Raw genomic sequence first — 17,999 nt, forward strand, 5'->3', positions numbered from 1 at the left:
CTGAGGAGGAGATCTCATTTTTTGTGGCTGGACTGGCCTCCTGGCCCCCTCAGCTGCTGGTCAGCTCAGCCTGTGCCCTCTATTAACCCCAGCCCTCCCATGTGGCTTCCATGCAGGCTGATGCGGCCTCCTCCTCCCCAGGGCTTCCTCGATGCTCAGCCTGAGAAAATGATTCTGAGGCACAGGTCATGTCTCAGCTCAAACACCACCTCCTCCTCCAAGGTCCTCCAAGCAAAAATATTTGCTCCTGGTGGGCACAGTGGCTCACACCTGTAATCCCAGCACTTTGCGAGGCCAAGGTGGGCAGACTGCTTCAGCCCAGGAGTTCAAGACCAGCCTGAGCAACATGACGAAACCCTGTCTCTTCCAGAAAAAAACAAAAATTAGACGTTGTGATGCACACCTGCAGTCCCAGCTACTCAGGAGGCTGAGGTAGGAGGATCACTTGAGGCTGGGAGGTGAAGGTTGTAGGGAGCTGTGATCATGGCACTGCACTCCAACCTAGGTGACACAGTGAGACACTGTCTCCAAGAAAACCCAAAAAACAAAAAAACTTTGCTTCATCATTGGTGTTCCTGTAGCATGACACCAGTGTCTCCAGTGAGAATGATTTGATTCTGCTGTGGAACCACACATTGTTGATATGTGTGTCTTCCTCCCTGGACTGTGTTTGTTTAACTCTGTGGCCCCTGCACCTAGCCCAGGGTCTGGCCCAAACATGGGGCCTGGTAGATGTGGAATGAGTGAGAGTGTACTAATGGCAACAGAAACAGGGCTGCCTCAGGGAAAAGTGTTTGGAAGCAAAACCATTTTAATATGGAATTGCTAGAGCCTTGGGCCCCTGAGGATTGTAAACTGAATGAAGGGTACTAAAGATCTGTTACAGGCTCAGCTTGAAGATCTAGGCCAGGAGTGCCAGGGCATCCTTAGCTTGGTTTCCCCATGGCTAAGACAGAGCCTGGTGTCTCTCCAGGGCCACCTACCTGCTCAAACTCACGACTCCCTGACAGCAGCTTCTGGACAGCAATTCTCTGACTTTCCATTTCATAACTCAGCACAGTGCTGCGACACTCCTACCACCCACACCAGCCTTCTACCAAATCACCAGCCCTGACAGCTAACGTCCGCAGAGGGCAAAGGCTGGGCTCTGTTTGGGAAGGCCCCTGGCTCAGGGCAGGGCTCAGCTGCTTTTGGAAGCCTGGCTTTCACCTTCTGTCCTTGACATGTCTGTGTAAAGGCTTAATTTGCCAAGCACTTCCTCCAGTGTTATTTCAACCCTCAGTGATTGCCCTAAGAGGTACATCCTGCTATTGCTCACATTACATGGGAAGGGGAAGGGGGGAAAACTGAGGCACAAAGAGGCTGAATCACTTGTTCACATCTGGATTTATGTGATAGCAAATGCTTCACAGGCTGCCCTGGCCCTGCCTCCTTGGCTCTCTGTCCTCTCCACTTGTCCAGGACCTGTGGCTCCAGGGACACAGATGTTAGGCGGCCCAGGCTCTAGGGAGACCACCAGGGTGAGCTCTTTCCTCTGGTGTCCACTGTGCCAACTGTCCTAAACTGCCTGGTCTTTATCCACCTTCCACCGGGAGCCTCCTGCTCTGGTCAACACCCTTTTCCTTGTCCCTCGTCTGTCTTTGCTGACCTCCCAGCATGGCTTGCCCACCTGTTCTCTCTGCTCTCACAAGTTCTTCCCTTTCTTCAAGGCCCAACTCAGACTGCTCTTTCTGCAGGAAGTTTTCCTGTGGAAACTGGTGTTTCCTAGACTTGTGCATTAAAATCACCTGGAAGGCCCTCTGAAGCACAGGTGTGTTGGGGCCAACCCCTAGGGTTTCGGATTCAGTAGTTCTGGGGTAGAGTCTGAAAATGTGTATTTCTATCATGTCTGCAGGTGATGCTGGTGCTGCTGCCTCGGGGACCACACTTCGAGAACCACTGGTTTTAACCAATGGCTTTCAAATTGGGTTTGTTGGATGATTTATCAGGGGCCTTGACAACAGCGTGTGTGGAGGGGGGATCTTTGCTTCAACCCTGCAGAGCGGTTTTACTTCTAAGTATTTACGATTCTTAAGTTCAATATAAGATTTTAATGGAAGAAAAGATTTAGTTAGCAGGGGAAAAAAAGTCTGAAAGTTGCAGCTCTTCGCCAATCCCTATGAAATGTGCTCTTGCCTCTGAGGGGACAGTGTGGCCTCTGTTTTGTACTGTGGTTTCCCTAAGGTTTGGCTCTCCTTCTACTGGTAGTTTGACATGATTTTAGGTGTGACACAGACCTTTTTAACTTTTAGTAGTCATTTTCATAACTATTATAAAAATCTTTATAACTAAATTTTTATTTTAATATTTAGTATTTATTTTACTGAGAAGTGGAAAAAAATCGAACATATCCAACTAGCGTATCTGTGATTCCCCAGATGATCATTCCTTAAGGAGCAGCTATATGCAAAAAGTGAGTAGTTGGCTGGGTGCAGTGGCTCACACCTGTAATCCCAGCACTTTGGGAGGCCGAGGCGGGTGGATCACCTGAGTTCAGGAGCTCGAGAGCAGCCTGGCCAACATAGTGAAATCCCATCTCTACTAAAAATACAAAAATTAGCCAGGCATGGTGGCATGAACCTGTAATTAATCCTAGTTACTAGTGATTAATTACTAGTTACTAGGGATTAATTAACCTGTAATTAATCCTAGTTACTAGGGAGGCTGAGGCAGGAGAATTGCTTGAATCTGGGAGACAGAGGTTGCAGTGAGCTGAGATTGCTCCATTGCACTCCAGCCTGGGCAAGAGAACAAGACTCCATCTCAAAAAAAAAAAAAAAAAAAAAAAAGTTGCTGTAAGGCAGCATCTGAAGTGAAAGTCCAGCTGCCACACCCGTCACACACAAGCCAGGGTGGCTGCTGGAGAGGCTGAAGTTTAGGAAAAGCTGCCCTTCAGGACGGTTTGAAAGTCACCTAAGGGGTGGCCCTGCTTCCTCAGTGCCCTTGAGTTTCTTCGCCTTGAGTTGCATGCTAATTGTGCCCTGTTGTTGTTCTTAAACTAATAAAAGATTAAGATGACATTTTGAAAAGGGCACCTCATTAAGCAGCTTCGTCCCCACTGCAGCGCACACTCCCGCACAGTAGCCAGCTGCCCGTTTATCTTATGGTGATGAGGTGTCACCTTCCCTCTGCGGGCCTGCCTTCCTCTGCCTCTTCCTCTGACACGCCTTTCTCCCTCCCACTCACCACTCGGCGAGGAGGAAGTGTGTGTGTGCGCGCATGTGCATGGTAGGGGCAGGGAGAAGGGACACCCGATTTCTCCTGAATCCCCTTTCTGAGTTGCAGGCCCAGAGGCAAAAGGATGTGGAGGAACACACAGTGGGTCAGGAGGGAGAGAGGCCCTTACCTGTACACTGTGGTTGGAGGGGAACTCAGGCTGTCATAGACCAGCCGCACGTGGCCCTGGTACAGCTCCAGTGCCAAGGGGTCATTGTCTCCTTTGTAGAGAAGGATGCCGTTGTCCTTGTCAGTGGCCACCTGGAGAAAGCAGCCGGGGCGTGTTAGTAAGGGCTTACCTGAGACTGAACCTTCCCTGCCCATCTCACAGAGCCCTCTTCCAGGCAGCAGCTTCTGAATCTGTGCTGCGTCTAAATTCACGTCCATCTTTCCTCCTCCACCTAGTCAGTAAATCCCCAGAAGGTAAGGCCTAGACTTACACCTCAGCAAGTGCTGACTGAGCAAACCAGCTCAACACATTTTTACTGAGTGCCCACTGTGCACCACTATGTTCATATATTTATGTATGTCAGGAGGCCTGAACTCTAATCTGCCCTCTCCCTCTGGTGCGTAACATGATCCCGCCCAAGTTCAGGCCCTTCTTTGCTTTCTCTGTATGAAGTAGAATAATAAGTTGTTTTTTTTTTTTTGAGGCGGAATCTTGGCCCAGGCTGGAGTGCAGTGGCACAGTCTTGGCTCACCGCAGCCTCCGCTTCCTGGGTTCAAGCGTTTCTGGTGCTTCAGCCTCCTGAGTAGCTGGGACTACGGGTGTGTATCACCACACCCTGCTAATTTTTGTATTTTTAGTAGAGACAGGATTTAACCATGTTGACCAGGCTGGTCTTGAACTCGCGACCTAAAGTGATTCACCCGCCTTGGCCTCCCAAAGCGCTGGGATTATAGGTGTGAGCCACTGCACCTGGCTAATAAGAGTTATAAAGAAAATGCTAACAATGATAATTAATTCAATGTTTGCTAGGAACCAGGCACTATGCTAAGAGTCATCTGGGGAATTAAAAAAAAATTCCAGTGTCTAGACTTTACCCCAGACCAGCTACACATGAATCTCTTGTGGGTGGGGCCCAGGCAAAGATAATTTTATTATTTATTTATTTGTTTTTTTGAGACAGAGTCCTGCCCTGTTGCCCAGGCTAGAGTGCAGTGGCATGACCTCGGCTTACTGCAGCCTCTGCCTCCCAGATTCAAGTGATTCTCATGCCTCAGCCTCCCAACAGCTGGGATTACAGGCATGCACCACCACGCCCTGCTAATTTTTGTATTTTTAGTAGAGACTGGGTTTCACCATGTTGGCCAGGTTGGTCTCAAACTCCTGACCTCAAGTGATCCACCCGCCTCAGCCTCCCTAAGTGTTGGGATTACAGGCGTGAGCCACCACACCTGGCCAAAGATAATTTAAAAAGTTCTCGAGGTGATTCTAAAGTATTGCCAAGGCTGAAAGTTGCTGGTTTCAGAAGTTGTACTCACAGCCAGCCACCCGGAATGAGATTCTTGGATTAGTGAATGGGCCTCAGACAAGGGGTTTTGTCTGTCTTGAACTGAATCCCAATTCTGCAGCACAGAGTCTGCTGTACAATAGTTGAATGCATATTTTCTGGAGGAATGAGTGAATGAGGCTGGAAGTGGGGGCTGCAGTTTGCAGCAAGAGCTGGTCAGGAGTTATCTATAGAACTCTCTGGATGAATGGGTCCAGGTGTCCTCAAGCTGAGTGTTGTCCCTGATGGTGCTTTACTGCTAAGATGGGGCATTCCAGCAATTTTCTGAACAATCAGAGCTTGTGGGCATGTTGAGGTCCTTCCAAGGGCAGGGCAGGGCGGGACACACCTGCAGGGAGATGTTGGCCTGGGGTCGGACCTTGGCGGAGGCCAGTTCCACGTAGGAGTCCTTGCCCACGAAGTTGACGGTGATGAGCTTCTCGCATCTGGGGCCGGCGAAGCCTGGTGGGCAGCGGCAGGTAGGCTCCTGCTGCACCACGATGCACTGGGCCCCGTTCTGGCACTCGTACTGGTCGCACGGGCTGGTCTGCAGCAGGACCATGGGTGGGGGGTGCTCACAGAAGGGTCCACTGGAAGGCGGGAGAGAATGGGGAGGGAGATGGGAGAATGGCCAAGAGGAGACAATCACAGTTACTCAGGCCAAAGAACCTCGAGCAGAGAGGTAGAGTGAGATGGGAAATGACACTAGTTCTAGGGGCTAGTTCCAGCCCTGCCACTAACCGGGGCAAGACCTTTTCCTTCTCTAAGTCCCATATTTCCCATTTTTAAGAGAGTTGGGGTAGCCATGGTGGCATGAGCCTGTAGTCCCAGTTACAGGGGAGGATCGCTTGAGCACAGGAGTGCGAGTTCAGGCTGCGGAACAGAGCAAGACTCCAGCTCCAAGAAATAAAATCATGGAGTTGGACTAGAGTAGAGGTCCCTAAATTTCAGTGTCATCAGAATTGCCTGGGTGTGATTTCTTAAAAGAGCACATTCCTACCCATGGAAAGATGAATGGATAAACAAAATGTGGCGCATCCATCCAATGGAACATTGTTCAGCAGTAAAAACAAAGGGAATTCTGACATACCCAACATCATGGTTGAATCTTGAGAACATTATATACTAAGTGAAATAAGCCCGACAAAGGACAAATGCTGTATGTGTCCATTTATATAAAGCATCTAGAGTAGCCAAATTCATAGCAACAGAAGTAGAATAGAGGTTACCACTGAGGAACCATCATGTTTGTTCTTCATCCTAGAAAGAAGATTCTGGCCAGTGTGGCCATGTGGCTACCTCCACCTTGCAAGCTGGGCTTCAAGATGGTGGCATCTTCCATTAGATGGAATCCTACCCAAGCATGACATTACATGAGCTGAACCTAAGCTCAGCTTTCACGTGGAGTTGCCACAAGTAGCTCTTCTCCCATCTACAATGTGGGATCACCAATACCTGCTCTATTTCCCTCATGGGGACATGTAAGGACTGCAAAGGTGTCAGGGGAATAAAGGCATCATCCAGAACCAGGGCTACAGCCACCTGGGCCTGAGTATTCATCCTGGCCACCTTAGCCAGTCAGCCCCAGCCCCTGCCACCTGGCTCAGGCTGTCTCCTTCCTGAGGTGCCCTCCTGCCTTACCTGAAGCCCTGGGGGCAGGTGCATGTGTAGCCATTGATTGTGTCCACGCACTGGGCCCCGTGGCGGCACTTGTGGGCCACACAGTCATCATTGTCTGTCTCACAGAGCTTCCCGCTGTAGCCAGGGACACACTCGCACCTGGAACATAGGCAGAGGCAAGGCCGTTCCTCAAGGCAAGGCCAGCTTCCAGGCAGTCACTCTCCAGCCCCCCTCAGCAGGTGGCCTCTCCCCATCTCTTCTATCTATCCAAGTTCCTTTGGGATCTGCAAAGCCTGGCTCCACAGCAGGTTTCCCTAGTGGCCCATGGCCTTTGTTCCATTCATGGTGGGGCGAGTCTTGTGTTCCAGAGCCAGGGTGAGGAACACAGGGTTGGACTCATCCAGCTTTTGGCTTGGATCTGCCACTTCCTACATGAAACTGACGTTCAGTTTGGTCCTTCCTTTGGGTCAGGCACTGTGCTATGCCCCTTTCACTGAGTTCTCATTGAGGCCTCTCAGGACCCTGTAAGGGAGGGTCTACCATACTCCATCGTAAGGAAGAAACCAGAGGGCAGAGAGCACTGTAGGCACTTCCCTGAGGACCCCCACACCCCCATCGAGTGATAATACTTAGTTTACACTTGCGTGTCAGAAACTGTTCTAAATGGGTCAGTCACTCATTACCTCTCTGTGTTTCAGTTTCTTCATCTTTAAATGCAATTGATAAATAACTCCACCTCTTATGGTTTCTTTAAAAATGATATGATATGCTTTGTGTAGTGCACTAAACATTAAGTAAATATTCAACATGACATGTAGAAGATGAATGAAGAGGAATACGATACTATTTGCACTCTGAGATTCAGACCAGGATGAGAAAGGCAAAAATCTCTTCTGCCTTAATAAGTGGCTCATATTACCTGGGCAAGAGGATGGGAACACCTGCTCCACCCCAGGCCCTGCACACCAATCTGGCCCTTCCTAAAAGAGCAGTGCGTCAGCAATTCCATTATCGCCCCTTCTAGGCAAGGTTTAAAACCTGGCCAGAGGAAGCTGCCCCAGCTAAAACCTGGCCTCCTTGAGTGTGGGCCAGAAACATGCATCTCTGGGCTCCTCTGTCTGGGGCAACATTCAACCAAAATCCCAGCATAGAAACACACCTGAAGGCACTGAGGGGCTGAGTCACAGAGGCTTAGGTGCACCCACAGGCACATATAAGCAAACGCTTACTGGCGCTTCTGCCTTCAGCAAAGCCTGTGTACCTTTCTGGGCCCAACAGCTGAATTCTAGTGGGCAGAGTAAAAATAATAGCCACAACCTATCCAAGTCAGAGGAGGAGGCGGCATGGCAGAAGGAGGTGACAAAGGCAGGGAGGTGAGGGTGGGGAGGGAAGCAAGCTCTCTGAACTCTTAGGTTGTCTTATAAGCAGCCCCATGGAAGAATCAGGGCAAAGGAATGGTCCTCCCTCATCCCTATCCTCTTTAGCAATGGATAGAAGTGGGGTGGAATCCACAAGTGGTAATCCCACTGGCATCATTGTGGTTGGCAGAGCATGATGCAGACTATAGATTCATAGCTAGGTAAGACACGGAGGGGGTGATATGTCCTTGACTGGAACAAGTTCCTGAAACCGAGGACTTACTGGCCTATGCTCAAAAATTGAAATCCGCTAAGATCTGACCAATGCACCTTTACTTGATTGGCAAATTTGAAATACATAACCTATTGCTGCACTAGAAGTACAAACTTACATGTTCAACCAGTCTTTTAAGGAAACACATTGAGAATGCCTTCGAGGGGCATGTGCTCAATACAGCACCATGTATACTTCTGCTACTGTGTTAAACTTGGCCCAGGTAGGCATCTGTGTGTCTCTTGAATTCTAAAAAGTAGTTGCAGAGCAACTTAAGCTATTTGACTTTCTCCAAGGCAATAATAGCTGGCCAATACTTACAGGATAAAATCCAATATTTTAAGCCTGGACTTCAAGGCTACTGGTGAGATCTTTATTAGGAATTAGGGAAGCTATTCTCACTCTCAGACTAAGCAGTGGAGGTCGGGAGGCAAATGTGTTGACCTTCTTCTTCTTTTAAAATGCTACAGCCCTCTCAATACCAGCAAGTCTCAAACTTTAATGAGCATACAGAACACCCAGGGATCTTGTTAAAATGTGTTTTCTGATTCAGGGAGTCTGGGTGGGGCCTGGGAACTAGCATTCCTAACAAACGCCTATGTGATGCTGATGCTGCTGGTTCAAGACCCTCTGGTAGCAAGGACCTATATGATACTTCTCCATCAACTAAAGAGAGGCAGCTAGTGCTATAACCTGCATTCTCTATTGTTCTCAAATGCTTGCCTTTATCTTTCTTCTAGTTAAGTTGTATGCAGTTTAATATGTGTTGGGTCTACTGATTCTGCACAAGGGGGAGTAACCACATGCTGTCCTTGGTTCCAGGACATCTGGAGTCTCTGGATTTAGCTGAGAAATCAGTCAGGCCCAGACTGATTCACAGCCCCACCCCTTTATATGTGTGCGTGGAGGTGGCTTATGCCACCTCAGTGAGCCTCATAAAATATGAATGAGTTTCTACATTCTAAGATTGTTGGATGTTGGATAATATACCTTGCCTGACAAAGAATAAGTTAGCAGTACATGCTAGTCATTGTGATCTTTCTTTTGGCCATTGGTATTTTCAGTATTATGGACAGGTAGTATCTGCCCTTCATTGAGACCTCATTGAGGGAGGGAACGTACAAGGAGAACTCCAAGGATAAACATCTTCACACCTGGGCAAATGTCACCCTGACTGTTTATCTCTTTGGCTAATATCCCTATAGGCTGCCATAGGATATGAGCTGTTTGGTGATGGGAGATGAGGGAGATAAAATGATAAAATGTTGCACTGGAAGAATAATTTTTGATTTAAACACATTTTAATGAAAAACTAACATTATTGAGCTGGGCTGTAGACCTTCTCAAGATAATGACATCACATATAAATACAGTATCTCGAGATTATGAAAGCTAGACTGATTTTGTTCTTTCCTATATTGTCTTAGAACTCAAGGGACTTTGGTTACAATAGAGGTTTCTAGGAATAAGTTCTGGGGATCATAAAAACCTGGCAGTGTTAGCTCTGCAGCACTCCAGCCCCACACCTGCACCCTTGACCACGTCTTTTTTTTTTTTTTTTTTTTTTTGAGACAGAGTCTCGCTCTGTCACCCAGGCTGGAATGCAGTGGTGCAATCTCAGCTCACTGCAATCTCCGCCTCCTGGGTTCAAGCGATTCTCCTGCCTCAGCCTCCTGAGTAGCTGGGACTGCAGGAGTGTGCCACCACACCTGGCTAATTTTTGTATTTTCAGTAGAGACGGGGTTTCACCATGTTGGCCAGGGTGGCCCCTAGACCACTTCTGACCAGTGCTGGTGTAAGCCTGTGTCCTCTGAGCTTGCTGTCCACTCAGCCAAGAGGCAATTTATCTCCTCTCCATGGGCAGATCCCCATTCCCTGCCCCTTCCCGGGCATACCCAGCCTGCTCTGCTTTGAGTTCATGTTTGCATTTACACGTGTCTTCCCACCCCTTGCCCCTTTATTCTTCCCTGTCCCCTCACAGTATCCCATACTTTGTAAAGATCAGCAGTAAACTAACGTCAAATCCGGGGGGTGGAAGTAGGTGGGGAGGTCCTGTGAGGTATCTCTCACCCTTGTACTCAGGTAACTCGACTGCCTAAAAGTCCCACCTGGCATATCTGAGGGGGCATGGGGCAGATGAGGTAGATAGGAATGGGGTAGACACATGGAAGGGCAGAAGCTTCATTTGGTCTCATTGAGCAAAACCAGAGCCTCTTGGCATTTCCCCTGGTGATGAGATCTAGGCTTGTGATGTGAAAATAGAAAAGGAAGACACGAGAAAAGACATGCTCATGTCTGCCTGTCACCCTTACTTACTCGCTGCTTCTTCCCTCAGTGGGGCCGTCCTTCCTTCTCTCAACCCATCCAAATTCCACCCACCCTCAAGGGTCACCCACATTCTACTCCTAAAGGGGTGGGGCTGCTTCTCTTCTCCAGCAGCCTTTTCCTTCCTCAGAACCCCAGCAACAGAGCCAGAATCGTGGGGCCTAGAACTTCATTCTTTTCTAAATATTTGCTCAGTGTCAAATCATCTTCCCCTAGGTCCATGGCAAGGGCCTTGAGGAGACAAATCAAAACCATCTTCCAATCCCCACTACACTCCATACAATCAAGATCTGTGGACTGATGGGTGGGCTGGCTGGAGCAACAACTAGAACTCCTGCTTCTTGGATTCTAAGATTCTAAGAGCTTACAAGTTCAAGTTTCAGAGATTCTATAATTCTAAATTTCTAAGATTCTGTGATTGGGCTTTCTGAGATCTTGGGGTTCCCTGAAGTCCTAAGTTTTGCTGTTTAGAATCATAGTCACAAACACCCCCAGAGTCTGAGAACTCTCTGCCCTGTGACTGAGAACAGGACAGACTCTGGGTGATGAAAGCTTCTGGACCCATCGAGACCTAGAGCATGAGCTTCTGCCCCGCAGAGGCTGAAGATGCCACTGGTGGGCAGTCTCCATAAAGACTCATCAGCACAGGCATGGAGCTCTGGGCCCAGGGCCCTCATCCCTAGGGGAGGCTCTGTAAGGTCATTTATGGGGTCTGCTAAGGGTACATCCTGGGGTCTCTTCAGTTGCCCCGGACCGCCTTTTCCCAAAACCCTGACTCCTTGGTGCTAGTGGCTTCCCTCCGGTGTTGGATGGAGATTGCTGGGAGTAGAAGGAGGCAGCTGTGTGTAGAAGGCAGCACTGGGGTCGGGAAGAATGTTTTTGTCCACAGAGTTCTGGGATCTCCCTCTCGATGTCAGAAAACCCTCAGTCTCAAGGGTCTCACAATCTTCTCTAGAAGAGGCAGTGGCAGAAGTTTTCATGAAGGAAGGTGAAAGGAAGAGATGAGTACAGGGCCTGGGAGGGATTTCCCAGGAGTGCCATTGGATCCTCAGCCTCAAGAGCTGGATGGCTTTCTGACCTGAGGCAGCTTCTCCATCCACCCTTAGGGCCACTCACGTGCTCCCCTGGCTCCTATTGGCTCTGCTGCTCACCATGGAGACAGCTCCGCCAATGGCCATGCTGCTGGACCACAGTGCTCCTGCCCCCTTCCCCTGCAACAGGTGCATAAGCTGGAAAACTTGCTGTAGACTGGAGGGGCAGCATGCTGCAAAGGCTGCACATGGAGAAGGTGACCAAATACCCTTTAGACTCTGCTTCCCCAGTGGAATTGCTCTACGTCTTTAGCTCTGGAAAGGAGGGATATGCTGAGAGCACTGGGAAGTTGGTAGGAGAGGAGAGGCAAGGAAGAAGGGGCAGGGAAGAGAAAGAGTGGATCTTTCTCTCTCTCTGTCTCTGTCTCTCTCTCTCTCCCTACCTACCTGTCTATCTACAGAGACTTAGAGACACCCACAGAGAGACAGAGGCACGCATAGGGAAACAGACTGAGATAATTAGATCATGGCTGAATCAGAGATACAGAGAAGCATATGAGAGAGAGAGAGAGAGAGAGAGAGTGTGAGCATGCAGAGAGACCAGAGACTGCCTAAAACCTAGACTGTTAGAGGCAGAGTTTTCATGGACTCTGTGCTGGGGGCACGAAGCCAGGTCTTACCTGAATCCTTTGTCCAGGGGGATGCACTTGGCCTCATGCTGACAGAGGTTCAGCTCAGGCACACAGTGGTCGATCACCTCGTCGCATAGCTCACCTGGCACAGATGGGGGAGATAGCTCAGGCCTCAGGCAGGGTAGGGATACCCTGGCCAGAAGATCAGAGTATTGGAGGCGGGGGGGATATCCTGGCCAGAAGATCAGACTCATCCAGCCCCTGGTCAGGTGGGCATGGACGTCAGGAGTCCTGCGTTCTCACTCATTGTGTATCCTCCTGCACCTCTGCCTTGGTTTCTTTGGCAGTGACTGCGGAAAGATTCCAGGTGTCCTCCTGGACACTGTCCTAGCATCGCCATTTGGCTGTTTTACTTGATCTTTCAGGGGCAGGGGCAGGGGCAGAGGCAGGTGCAGCTGAGAGCACAGGATGCCTGGCCCTGACTTTGGGCCATGCTTATTCATTTGTTTTTTCATTCCACACTTATTTACTGAGTACCTCCTGTGTGGCAGGCACTGTGCCAGGCACTGGGGACACAACAGTGACCAGGTCCTGTCCTACCCACAGCCTATTTGGGAAGATCTACAAATAAGCAGGCAATTACAACACAGACTTGTAGGTGTGACCAGAAGGGCAAACTCTGTGGAAGCACAAGGGGGATCCATAACCTCCCCCAGGAGGTCAGAGGAGGCTTCAGAGACATAGACAAGGCTTAGCAGCCCAGTTCACCTGTTATAGATAAGTAAGCCCCTTGGATTTTTCAGGGAAGGAAGTATGAAAGGAATTTGAAGTTCTGGTCTCTAGACACATTGCCTTTGAAGTCTGCAGTACTACAAAATACCTAACAGGCCATAAATACCCAGGGATGGCCCTTGCAGATAAGCCCTGAAAAGCTTACACCACCTGAAAATGTGTTTTAGGAATGTGGGGGAGGGTGGTAAGGCAGCACAGCAGCTCCCAAGCAACACCAGCTTTTAAGATACGAGTTTTGGGTTTCCTCAAATTCCACTTGGTCAAGCCAAATGGAGAGTGATCTAAGAGAGGGAAAGGTCTAACCATGAACGTTCTCTCCAGGAGTGGGGTGGGAGCAGGGTGGGGAAAGCTGCCTTAGCTCCTGCTCCCAGGGTATAGGCAGGTAGGTCCAGAGGGCTGGCTGCAGGGTAATGAATAACAGATAGTCCCTAAGTCTGTTCTTTGCTGTGGTGGGGACAGGCTGACCCCAACCATGTCCTGGGAGGGAGCACTGAACCCCTCTCTCTCCAAATTTTGCCTTCAGCCTCTCAAGACCACAGAAGGCACTATGTTCCTGATAAGCCTCCTCTTTCTTGTCATCTGGAGAGACCCAGAGAAGCAGACAAGTGTCTGTGTGGGACTTGCACATTTTCTGGGACAGAGCAAACCACAAAGCCTCATTCTGTACCTGAGTTTCCCAGGAATGAATTCTGGTTGACACTTCCTAGCTGCTTGACCTTGACGTTGGCAGTTGTGGAGATTAAATGAGATTATACAAGCACTCACTCTCAGGACCAAAGTGCAAGGACCAAATCAGCAGTGCACCCTGGTCAACGGCAGACACCAGGTAGGCATCAACTGCGGCAGGAAACCACTTCATCAATGCCTCCTCAGTACCTTCCTGCTGCCCATCTGCCTACTCTAAATTCAGTTCAAGCCCCTCCCCTGCCACAAAGCCTTTGTTAGAGCCCCACTGCCCTCTCCATTTTCACTACTGGGATTTCTGTCATCTCTTTTCTGGCACCAAGCTGATTCTTCTTGACCAATGACTCAACTCTATACAGTGATTCTTTTCATGGACCAGAAGCCCTTGTGGGCTGAGGGCATACCTTAGATTTCTTGGTCTCTCTAAGTGGCTAATTTAGTAGTCTGTATACAGTAGGTGCACAGTAAGTGTTGCCTGTTGCTAATGCAACTCTTGGCTACAATTCCGCTCTCAGAAGATGAAAGATGGAAGGGGAGGTAACCCCTCAGCAGTCAGGCAGTCTCTCTCTCTCTTTCTCTCTCTTTCTTTCTTTCTTTCTTTTTGTTCTGTCTCCCAGGCAGGAGTGCAGTCGCAGGATCTCAGCTCACTGCAACCTCTACCTCCTGGGTTCAAGTGATTCTCCTGCCTCAGCTTCCTGAGTAGCTACGATTACAGGTCCCCACCACCATGCCCGGCTAATTTTTGTATTTTTAGTAGAGCTGGGGTTTTGCCATGTTGGCCAGGCTGGTCTCGAACTCCTGATCTCAGGTGATCTGCTTTCCTTGGCCTCCCAAAGTGCTAGGATTACAGGCATGAGCCACCGCATCCGCCCCCACAGCAGATTTCCATGCACTTTCTCCCAGCACAGAAGCTTGTCTGGGGTCCTAGGAAGCCCAGGATTATTAGAGCAAGTGGTTTTCTCAGTTGGTGGTGGTACGTTCCTGCAGTTTCAAGAGTGTACTTGGGGATACTGTCTATGGGCTGGAGGCTTGATAAAGATATGGGCTATGAGGGACAATGGGAGCCACTTGCTTCCTTCTCTGCCATCTTCAGGGATGCTTCTATTCATCTTCCACAGCTTCCCACCACCCACTTCACTCCTGCCATAAAAGCCTGGTTCCAGTAGTCCAGGACACGGGAGTCCCTGAGCTTCCCCCTCCTCATTTTCTTCTTGCCTTAGGCTGGTATTTCCTAAAAGCGCTTCTTGCAACACAGGATCTCTGGGCTGGGAATAGTGTTCAAGGATGGGGAAAGGGGGAAGCTCTGAGATCAAATAAGTTTGGGAACTTCTGGGTTAAACAAACTTTAACAGCTTTCTTTAAAGCAGGAATTTTCGGAACCTCTAATATGCTAATTTGTATCATGGTACACCAAGAAGAAGGTTATTATTATATGCAGTGCTTCCCAAACTTCTTGTCTCATGGGGATTTTTCCTCAAATTCATGGAATTCCAGTCTGGGATATGCTACTTTTGGCTGATCTCATAACAAAGCGGCCTGTGTTTGCACCAAAATTGGTAGCATTTTGCTTCACAATCTAATGATATATTTAACTGTCCTTTTTAGGGGCTATTAATGTAGGAAAATAAAGGTATTGTGTTTGGGGGGTGAGTGGGTGGAATGATCTTCCTGAGGAATGATCTCTTGTGGGAGCCTTCCTGGATTCTCCGGCTGGGTTAGGTTCCTTCTGTGTGATCCCAAACCCCCAGGGCTTATAGATGTTATGTTCTCTTTCTAATGAATCCACGCCTCTGTCCACCTGACTATAAACTTCTTATGAGAAGGAACTCTGTCTTGGTCATTTTTGTATCCCTAGCTCCTAGCTGAGTGTCTGGAAAATGTGGATTTCAAGAGACAGTTGACTAGACCTGAAGGAAGCATAAACACAATGCAAGTGCCTCTCTGCCAGCCTCAAACACCACTAGGTCTACAGGAGCCCTAAAGGAGGTAATGGCCAGCAATGAGATGAACAGCAGCTAAAGAGCCTGGGACTCTGTTTCAAGTGGGAAGGAGTAGTGATTTGCTGGTGGCTGGTGGTGGAGGAGATGGAGAAGCAAACAGGCCTTTGGGGAGCCCCTCTTGGCATAACATGGTCTTGGGGTCCTAGTCTCTGTCCTTAGGGAGAGAGGAGAGACCCTGGAAGAAGTTAAGAAAATGGTATTCTAGCGACACCCCTCCACCCCGCCATACACACAGTCATGAGATCCTTACCTGTGTAGTTAGGCGGGCAGACACACACGTAGTTGTTGATCCCGTCCACGCAGGTGGCATTGTTTTCACAGTCGTTGTCCTCACAGTCATCTGGGTTGATCTCACACCGCTGCCCCTCAAAGCCCAGTGGGCAGGAGCAGCTTTGGGATGTGAGGGGTGGGGAGCAGGGGAGTCAGGGGTCAGGGAGAGAGGTGAGTTGGGGTGGCAGAGAGGAAGACAGGGGTGGGAAATACAATTAGTTTTTCCTCCAGATGGAGATCTGAGAAAGCACTTTGGACACATGAGACCTTGGGGTCCTAAGCAGGAAGACCCTTAGGAGCCTAAAAGGTCATTTCATCCAACCCCATCTCCAGGCAATGTTCTATCTCCCCTGGCCCATGCTGGCTGCCTCGCTCTGGGGCTAATGTCCACCAACAAGGCCGGTGTCATTATTCCCCCAGCTGGAAGTGGTTTCCTGGATATGGCTTAAATTCCTCCAGCTGTCCTCCAAACCGCCCTCCCTTCGGCTCTTCTGAGGCACAATCTCTTTTGCAGATAAAGAGAGACAGCATAGTAAACATCCTCATTTAAATGATTTTTTTTACTCGAAGGCAGCCCTTCTATCTCAGTGTGAGGGGGTGGGCAGAATATAGTGGTCAAGGTCCCAGACTCTGCACCCAGTTTCCTGGGAATGAATTCCTGTTGATACATTCTAGCTGCTTGACCTTGACCTGGGTGGTTGTGAAGATTGAATGAGATTATACAAGCAAAATGTTTAAAAGGGTACATAGCACATAGAAAATGCTCAGAACAAGCTTTAGTTCTACACAAAACCACCCTACTTCCTTAACTGTTCTTCAGGGATGCAATTTCTCCCCATCATGTATTCTTGCTACTTCTGAGCCCCTCCAGCTTCTGGGGCATGAAGGCTAGAGTGGGAGGATCCCTCTCCTGCCAAGAGTGAGGCCTTCGGGTCAACTTGGCTTCAAACACTGTGGGGCGGCAAGATGCATTTCCTTCACTTGTCTCTAGAGTGTTAAATCTCTTGGATAAAAACCTCAACTGCCTGCATCTCTGCCTGATCTTGGTCATATCCCCAGGACTGGGCATGCTAGATCAGTTAGAACAGATAAAAAGGCCGTGCGGAAGGGATGGGAGTTGGGGGTGGAGTGAGCATCTATCTGATTAAATAAATGCTGCAATGAATCTCGATCTTTCTTTGGCCTAACCCATTTGTCAGGGATTCTCACTCCATCCATGAGTGTGCGCTTCAGCTTCAGATCTGGAATTTCAGGTTTCAGAGATTGCTCTGACTTGGGATTTAGCTAAAAAAGTAAACTACACTCAGCTAACAGGCAGTGAATTTCAGTGGTCCTAGAATCCTACTTAATTGGTCTCCTTTCTACAACTGAAAACCATATCACATTTTCTACAAAAGGCCAGGGGCCTCTCAGGTCTCAGCTCTTGAGGTACAGCAAAATGACTCATTCCTTTTTCCTGTTAGGGACTCTGGGCACTCATGAAAAAGACTACTTCTTCAGAGCCAGACAGAGGGTAGGTTTCTGAAAGTCCTAAACCATGGTGTTGCCCATTTGTTTTTCTAAAGACCAGTTACTTTGGCTCCCAGAGCCTTAGGGCTACCTGGCAGTGAGATATGGTGGCTGGTCAAGGAAAGAGAGGTTGCTAAAGGAGTGACAGGGTGGAAGGAGGCTGATGTCTCCCTGTCTTCATTGGAAACCTTGGAGAGCTGTCGAGGAGACTCCAGGAGCCATGAGTTGTTTGTGGGGATGAGAGCAGATCTCATCTCCTGTGTTGGTCTTCTGTGTGGCCTGCTCTGCCAACCTTTGCTGTTTTTGTGAGCAGGCAATGCAGCAAGATTAGAGAAGCATGTGTATGAGGAGGCTGGTGATGCTGATGACTAAGACGTGTTATGGGTTGAATTGTGTTCCCCCAAAAAAGATATGTTGAAGTCCTAACCCCGACTACATCAGAACGTGATTTTATTTGGAAATAGGATCTTTGCAGATGTAATTAGTTAAGTTGAGGTCCTACTAAAAGAGTGTGGACCCCTAATCCAATGTAACAGATGTCTCTAAAAGAAGATGGCCATGGGAAGGCAGAGAGAGAGAGAGCACTGGTGACTATGCAGGCAGAGAGAGGGGTGCTGCAGCCACAAGCCAAGGAATGCCAAAGATTGCCAGGAACACCAGAAGCCAGGGAGGGACAAGCAAGGACCTTCCCCTAGAGGCTCAGAGGGAGCATGGCCCTGCTGACACCTTGATTTGGAACTGCTATCCTTCAGAACT

General features: G+C 49.0%; 1 protein-coding gene across 2 annotated transcripts in view; it reads right to left on the minus strand.

The window, feature by feature from the left end:
* SLIT3 (slit guidance ligand 3) overlaps nucleotides 1-17,999 on the minus strand; it is a 634,924-nt gene that overhangs the window by 14,606 nt on the left and 602,319 nt on the right. For both annotated transcript variants that reach the window (XM_024247052.3, XM_054556205.2), the window contains 5 exons: nucleotides 15,715-15,854; nucleotides 12,037-12,130; nucleotides 6,390-6,527; nucleotides 5,098-5,338; nucleotides 3,386-3,516 (listed from right to left, as the gene is read on the minus strand). In XM_024247052.3, the coding sequence (XP_024102820.1) occupies nucleotides 3,386-3,516; nucleotides 5,098-5,338; nucleotides 6,390-6,527; nucleotides 12,037-12,130; nucleotides 15,715-15,854 (744 nt within the window). The remainder of the gene's footprint in view (nucleotides 1-3,385; nucleotides 3,517-5,097; nucleotides 5,339-6,389; nucleotides 6,528-12,036; nucleotides 12,131-15,714; nucleotides 15,855-17,999) is intronic.

The sequence above is a fragment of the Pongo abelii genome, chromosome 4, assembly GCF_028885655.2.
Source record: "Pongo abelii isolate AG06213 chromosome 4, NHGRI_mPonAbe1-v2.0_pri, whole genome shotgun sequence".
NCBI lineage: Eukaryota > Metazoa > Chordata > Mammalia > Primates > Hominidae > Pongo > Pongo abelii.